The sequence below is a fragment of the Anomalospiza imberbis genome, chromosome 4 (genome assembly GCF_031753505.1).
Source record: "Anomalospiza imberbis isolate Cuckoo-Finch-1a 21T00152 chromosome 4, ASM3175350v1, whole genome shotgun sequence".
NCBI classification, from domain to species: Eukaryota; Metazoa; Chordata; class Aves; order Passeriformes; family Viduidae; genus Anomalospiza; species Anomalospiza imberbis.
Window position 1 is genome coordinate 57,673,791 of NC_089684.1, and position 7,275 is coordinate 57,681,065.

Sequence of the window (7,275 nt, forward strand, 5' to 3'; positions counted from 1 at the left end):
TTCTTAATCAATTGTTGTTCTTTTTCATGTGTCATCCCGAGTTACATTTTTGACAGGTCATTTCTCTATATTCTGTTTTCCATGTATAACCACATTAAGACAATCAGCTGATAGCCACAGGATATTAAATAAATAACATAATATTCCTGATAATCAGTGTAAACTAGACTTCTACCACTAGTTAATTCATTATATTCAAAACTAATTTTTAAAATTGTAAAATATTTTTCATTATGAAGCTGGTAAGACCATTCTGATTAAAAGAAAAAAGATATCAGGATAAACATCAAGAAAGTTTTTCACCCACAAGGTAGCTGGGAACTGAAACAGGCTCCACAAGGAAGTGGTCACTACAGCAAACCTGCCAGAGTTCAAGAACTTTTTGGACAATGCTGTCAGGCACATGGTGTGACTCTTGGAACTGGGATTCTTGCACAAGGCCAGGAATTGGACTCAACAACCCTGATGGGTCCCTTCCAACTCAGAATATTCTATTATCCTACTCTACAATCCTATGAAAAAAAACAAACTGATTTTTAGAATAGAATAGCACCAGGAGGAAAAAGGAGCAGGCATTACTAGTCAGCTGTATCTTTTCACTGTTTCATTCTCAGGTATTAGCACTCTGCATATGCAGTAGCACTAAAATTCAAAGGACAAACTTGGACTCTGCAGAGGTATTTATCTCAATTTCAGGCACAAGAAAATGGAGGAACAAAAACCATAACAAGGTGTGCCTATGTCAACAGCAAGAGCATGCGGTTTCATGTTATTCTTAATCTGCTGGAAATGAGGGCGTGGGTATGGAGGAGGAAACACACCAAAGGAGCAGCCCTGCCTCTAACTGCACGTTCCTGCTGCTTCCCTGGAATATGTGCTAGCAATCATGCAGCTGCACGATGAACCCCTCTGGTGTACTAATCCAGGGAGGAGCTCTGCCTTTTACTGGGTTCATTTTTCACCTGGCTGGAGCACTAGTAACACCCAGTTACAAGCCATGTCTTACTTCGGAATGCTCAAGAAGTTCAGTTGATATTGTCCCCAAGGAAGAACTCAGGTGCTGAGGTAGCCTAGCCAAGAGAATGACTGTCCTCAGTGTTACCTCTCCTTGGCCTGCTTTTTATGTAAAGGTGTATGAGGTGAACAGTAAGAGAATTCGCTAAACTGCTTCACACTCCCACCTCTATATGTGTATGAAGCGCTAAATCAGGGGAGAAATTAGTTTTCCACCCTGGGCACTTTTCTTGACAATGGGTCGACCCAAAATAATAACAAATAGTTAAGCAGGAAGGACAGAATATGGCAGAACTCAACAAGAAATCGAAAGCTTTCAAATGCCCTTCTTTCTGATGTTGTCTTCTCAATGCAACCCTCTGTGTAATCTTCTAGCTGTTTTGCAGCATCACTTAAGTCTTGAAATTGCTTTTTAAAAAACCCAACTACTCAAAAAAAAAAAAAAAACCAAACCAAACAAAACAAACAAAAAGCCCCACAAACCAAAACCAACACAGAGCATAGAAGATTCAGGCACACAAAATGACAGAATTATTTTGTTTTCAAAGAACACGGGCAACAGGGAATATAAAACCTCATATTCTATTTTCAAAGGCTAAAATTAAGCCAATAAATGCTAAACATAAAAGAACAGTGAAAAAAACCTCCTGTATTTCCATTTTTATTGGTGTCTTCCATATTACTGTCTTGTACTATAATCACAGTCAATTTTGTCTAATGAACACCTATAGATGAGGTTTTGAATCATGAAGAGCATTTCACAGTGAAATATGAATAACAACATGGGACTATCTCAACCAAGATTTTCACTGATGCAATTGCTACAAATCAGATCCTCCTGGGGTTCACAGTAGAAAGCACAGCTCAAGATGCACTGATAAAATCAGCTAAGCCTCCTTCACCATGTGATTTCCACAGGCAGAAGCTTACCAAGGCTGGAAGAACAAAGCCTGTCACCAGGTCTGTACAGAAGAAGCAAAAAGAATAAAAAAAATTTAAACCAATAAAAAAGATACTAAATATATGAGCTACAAGGGCCTTGAATGAAATAATGATGAGCACTTGCAATTATGCTGTTATTTATCTGTGTCACACTATTCTACATGCCATGGAATACTTCTTTCCTGTTTTATACCCTCAAGAATACAGGATCCTACTAAGACCTGGTGTTCTGGCCTTCTGTGAGGTCACACCTGAAAAGCCCCAGGAGTGAAATCTCCCACTGCAGTAACTCACAAAACAGAACCAGAGCAAAAATGTCTTTGCACCTCTGCATCAGTCTGACGATAAGTTCCTAACACGAAGGTGGACACTGGAAAAGTTCACCACACCAGCTTAATCCATCTGGGGCACTAACTGCAAAAGCAAAAAGCCAAGTCTCAAGAATTACAACTTGCAGTATTTAATCAGTTAAAGCATATTCTAGGATAGCTGCACAAAACATAACACTGATACACACTAACTACAGTTCCTGGATTTTTTTATTATTATTAGAAACCCCGATACACTTATCTTCTTGGAACATGCCTTTTCTGCTCTCAAGGGCATCAAAAGAAAAAACATTTCACTTTGAAACAGTAAGTCATAAGTTAATTGGTCCATTTTTTTCAGATTTCAGAATCTGAAAAAGAAATCTGCCAGAAAAAGTATGATCTTGGTGTAGTCATATAATGCCCTATCCAATGCTTTACAATGCCAAATCCACTCCATTCAGAGTATTTTTCACTTCTAACCGATCCATCATACTACAGATGACATATGAAAATCACAAATTTAACGTATGAAAACATTTCATTCTTTTCAGCAGAAGCCAAAGGTAAGTGAATGTAACTTGAACAGAACAGCATTTAGACTTCAAATCAGGAGGATAGAGAAAACAGATTATATAAGAGAAGAAAAGCAATACTTTAACTATTTAACAGGAAAGGCAGATGACAACAGAAAAACTTAATGTCTTTTTTGATGAAATCTGCATGAAAAAATTAACTAGGAAAAATATTTATGGCAATTAATTTTTAGCAAAGAGTCAGAAGCGTGGATTAGGAAAGAAAAATACTAATTAAGTATTTATGCAATTCAATGCATTCAAGTCACCAGAATATGACAAAACTGATCCAAATTTCCAGGAAGAACTAGCCAAAGCAATTACTGAACCATGAGAAATAACTGCAGAGATCTTTTGTAGAAAGATGAGATCACAGGAGACTGAAGTCAGGCAAACAAAAGGAGGACCTTAGATGCTTCTGCCGAACACCCAAAGGTTTCACAATAAAGCTGAGCTATTAAAGCAGCTGTTCCCTCCTGCCATGGTTCATCCTGTTCCCTCCCATACTGACAACCTGGTTCTGGAGCTTGTTCGACCTCTTAGTGAGCCAGTTTTACTGAATCACTTTTCGCTTCAGTTCCCTAGATGAACTAGCTGCTCATCAAGTGGCCAGACAAGCATAAAGGATATCATCAGCAATTAACCCTTCCAGCAGCAGCCAGTTATTACATCCACTCAGTCACAGTATGAAATCTCACACTAGTTTTGAGAGGCAGACAAAAGGACGTGAGAACAAGCAATCAAACACTGATATCTTCATTACAGCATTTTAGAGTGCAACTATTTTTCCTACTCTTAAAGCACCCTAAACTTGCTGTGCAATTCTGTAACACAAAGATCTGAAAACATGCATTGGCTGCAGTAACTCCACAAGCGAGCAGGAAGTTTGAAATCCCATACTGGAAGACCTGGTGTCTTGTTTCTGGGGAAGGCCTATCCAAAATGTAATTGCAGTCTGTACTTAGAGTAGACCAGAGTCTGCTACTTGAGTAGTCCCAATCGTGAAGCTATATGAAGTAACAATTGGCCAGCACAGATTTGTTTTGAAAAAAGAATCTGACTTCCTTTTGATAAGATAACCGAACTACTTAAAAGGAAAATGATACATGTTAAAGATCATGATCTCTCTAAGGTTTTTGGTATTGTTTTGCCTTACAGCAAAGTAACTGAGTCTGCAGGAAATCGCAGAGTAGTTCAAACACTTGCAAACAGTGCTCTCAAGCCCAAGCTACCAGTCTCCAGCCAAACCAAAATGGGATTTTCATTATCAGCAGAAATCTGTGTTGTTTCATTTGTGACAGATACAATACTTTCAGACACAGCTAGGAAAGCTGGTATTACACAAGTGGCACATTCTCGAGTGCAGAAAACACAAGATCATAATTTGACAACAGGAACTGCCTCACTGGACATCAGCATGCTGACTTGGACAAGTGCACAGTGTTCCATACAGGATAGGAGTCTAATGACAAAAATGACAGGGAATTTGAGCATCAGTCCTCAGAGAAGCACAAAGCAAGTATGCTGCTGTTAAAAAAAGAACTGCAGAACAACAAATCTGCTCTACTCAACACCAGCGCTGTCCCGTTCTGCACAAGATTTCAGGAAAACACAGACATAATTAGGCTGAGGTTTCACAGTAGCTTCAGTCAATCTAGTTGCTGGCTGTCACAGTCCCACTCTCTGCCTCCCACTGGCTTCAGTACCGATCTGACCCGTGCTTGCTGGCAGCACTACATCAACAGAAAACCTACCCTGCTTCAGAAAAAAAAGTGTTTTCTGCCAGTTTGGAGCCTGAGTCACCTCAAGCACTGATGGGAGCAAGAGAGGCAGGCAATGCTAACAGCAGCAGTCAGATAGCTTAAACTGTTAGAGAATGGCAGCTTAGTTCTGACAAAATCAACAAGTACACTGAGGTACAGCACGCGTGACCCACGTGATGAAGCAGAATGAATCCGCTTGCTGAAGCCAGAGAACACATAACTAAGATGGAGGACACGGCTACAATTGCAAATTGGCACAAGATCTTTCTGAAAACGAAGAATGGTTCACTAGAGATGGGAAAACAGAATCTGCTCTATTTGTAGCAAAGATGACGTCAGGCATTAGGACAAGCATTTCAGTTATAAAGACTGTCTGCTGTAGCACGCCACTACCTACAGGGGGGACATCCTCACAGCACTTAACGAATTTTCTTATCATCAGAGTAGGGGACAGATTTGGCAACAGTGTGGATCTCCTTATTAAACGTAATTCTAATAACTCATATTATCCAAGTCCAGGGCAGTGTATACAACACAGGTAAAAATGCCATTTAAGAATGCAGCAAAGTTACAGGGAGATCTTCGCTATCAACAGCTAAAAAAGTAGAATAACTTTCCTAAAGCACTAAACAGCTTAAATGTCCAATTTAACTGTTCTGTCTCACATGAAGTCCTGGAAGAACAAAAAAAACTGTGTATCTCTGTCCTAAAGGATTATTTAAATTCCTATGTACTTTATCCATCAGAAACAATGTAATTGTTCTCTTGAGAAGCTAAGATGGATGAGGCCATTTCACCCTCGCTAACATAACGTTCGGTGGAATTTACTACATTCAGACACAAGCAGCAACTATATTACAATATACAGGGAACCCGATGAACACAGGTAACATGTAATTCACAAAATTAAAGAAACCTCAAGGTCAAACTAAACTTATCAAGAGCATGGCTTTAGAGATTATACCTGCCATGTAAGCAGAACAACAGACTTAGTAATTACAGCATCTCAATCACACAAGAAAGAAACTAAAAAACTGGAAGTTTTTCTGGTGCAAAGCTGGCACTATAAAAACTCACAGTCAAGGCACACACCCCAAGTTCTGCAACAGGGTTAAAGGACCTAAAATTGAACACTTTTTTTAAAAGGTGCCATTCCTTCAGGCTTGCCCTTATCCAAAAGAAAAAGAGAGCAAGAGAATTCCTGCATAAAAACTTTTATAAAATAAAAGGTTATGAACATTACAAACTGGATAGTTTTAACCAAATTTTTCAATATTCAGGAAAACCAGTAATTGCTCCCCAGGAAGTTTTATCAGGCATGGTAAACTTGGTCAAAACTTTGTGGGAGGCTCAATAAACGTGATAAAAATGCCTCTCTAGGAACAAAACCCAAGTGACTACAAGATCTGGATGTTTAAATGAAACCTGTTCAGCTACTGTCAACAACACACTGAAACAGCTGCCAGGAGTCAGTGGGGGTGTTAGTTTCCATTCAAATAAAATCCACTCTGTTATGATACCACAAATTTTTCTGCTGCTGCAGATTAAGTTGTTTGCAAATGTACTCTCAAATAAAAGGCAAAGTGAAAGAAACTGTGTAAGGTCTTCCCTTCTCCTCCCTCTAGACTCTGTGTTCAGCCTGTCCAGTTAGCAAATCCTGCAAAAAACAGCTCTAGGTTTTCTTTAACCTACCAGCAAATGGAAGAGGCACACGAAAGGATCTGGTGAATCCCAGAGCAGTCAGTGCACGGTGCCATGTGGAAATCGGGAAGCATGAACTCCCCCATGCAGCTGGCAGCAGTAAGCTATGGTAACTGCCTCTCATGTAACTTCACCGTTCTTTTAAATGTCTGTAGCCAATCTGGTTCTCCAAACAGCCATTTATGCCCGGAGATGGGAGGCAAAACTTCTTGCAGTAGGAGTGCTGGCTGTGAAGTATTCGCTCAAAACCCTCCCACAACACTCAAAGCTGCTGCAGGGAAGTTTGCCTTTCAGGTGACACACCAGCCTTGATTATTTAACTACCCCGATGCAAGAATTAAAATTACTTTTGTCCACGAGCAAAATGACATGTGTTTAAAATAAAAGAACATACCTAGGGTACCCGTACGCCACCCACCAGCAGAACGCTGCGCGCAGACCCGCCAGCACGGTCCCGTGCCCTGGCTGCCTGGCAGACACGGCCGTGCCGTGCCGCGCCGCCCGCGCAGGGAGCGCCAGGCCCGCGGGCGGCTCTGCCGGGCTGCCCGGGGCGCGTTCCGTGCGCGGCACCGCCGCCCCTCCGCGCCGGCCCGAGCGGGACACGGCTCCTGCCGGCCGGCCCGCCAGGGCAGCCCCAGCTCTGCGCGGCCGGGGAGCGGCACCGGCAGCCCGTGAGGGGCTCAGGAACCCCGCGGCAGCGCAGGGCAGAAGTTACCGGCGGGGCCGGGGCGCTGACAGCTACGCACTCCCAAAACCCTCCCTCCCGCCCCGGGGCAGCGGCGCGGGGGCCGCCCCGGCCCGCTACCTTGTCGCAGTAGAGCCCCACGAGCTGCTTCATGCGCCAGTGCGGGGCGGAGAACACGTCCACCTCCTCGGGGAAGGGAGCCATGTTCTCCCCATGGAGCCGCGCTCCCGGCGGCGCGAACGGCGGCGCGAGCATCCGCACCGCGCGTGCGCCCGCCCCGCGTGACC

General features: G+C 42.6%; 1 protein-coding gene across 1 annotated transcript in view; it reads right to left on the reverse strand.

Annotated features, from left to right (window-relative positions):
- The window catches only part of FBXL5 (F-box and leucine rich repeat protein 5), a 33,150-nt gene extending 25,875 nt beyond the window's left edge, over positions 1-7,275 (reverse strand). Inside the window, exon 1 of the mRNA XM_068188723.1 lies at positions 7,109-7,275. Within this exon, the coding sequence (XP_068044824.1) occupies positions 7,109-7,243 (135 nt within the window). The 5' untranslated portion in view covers positions 7,244-7,275. The remainder of the gene's footprint in view (positions 1-7,108) is intronic.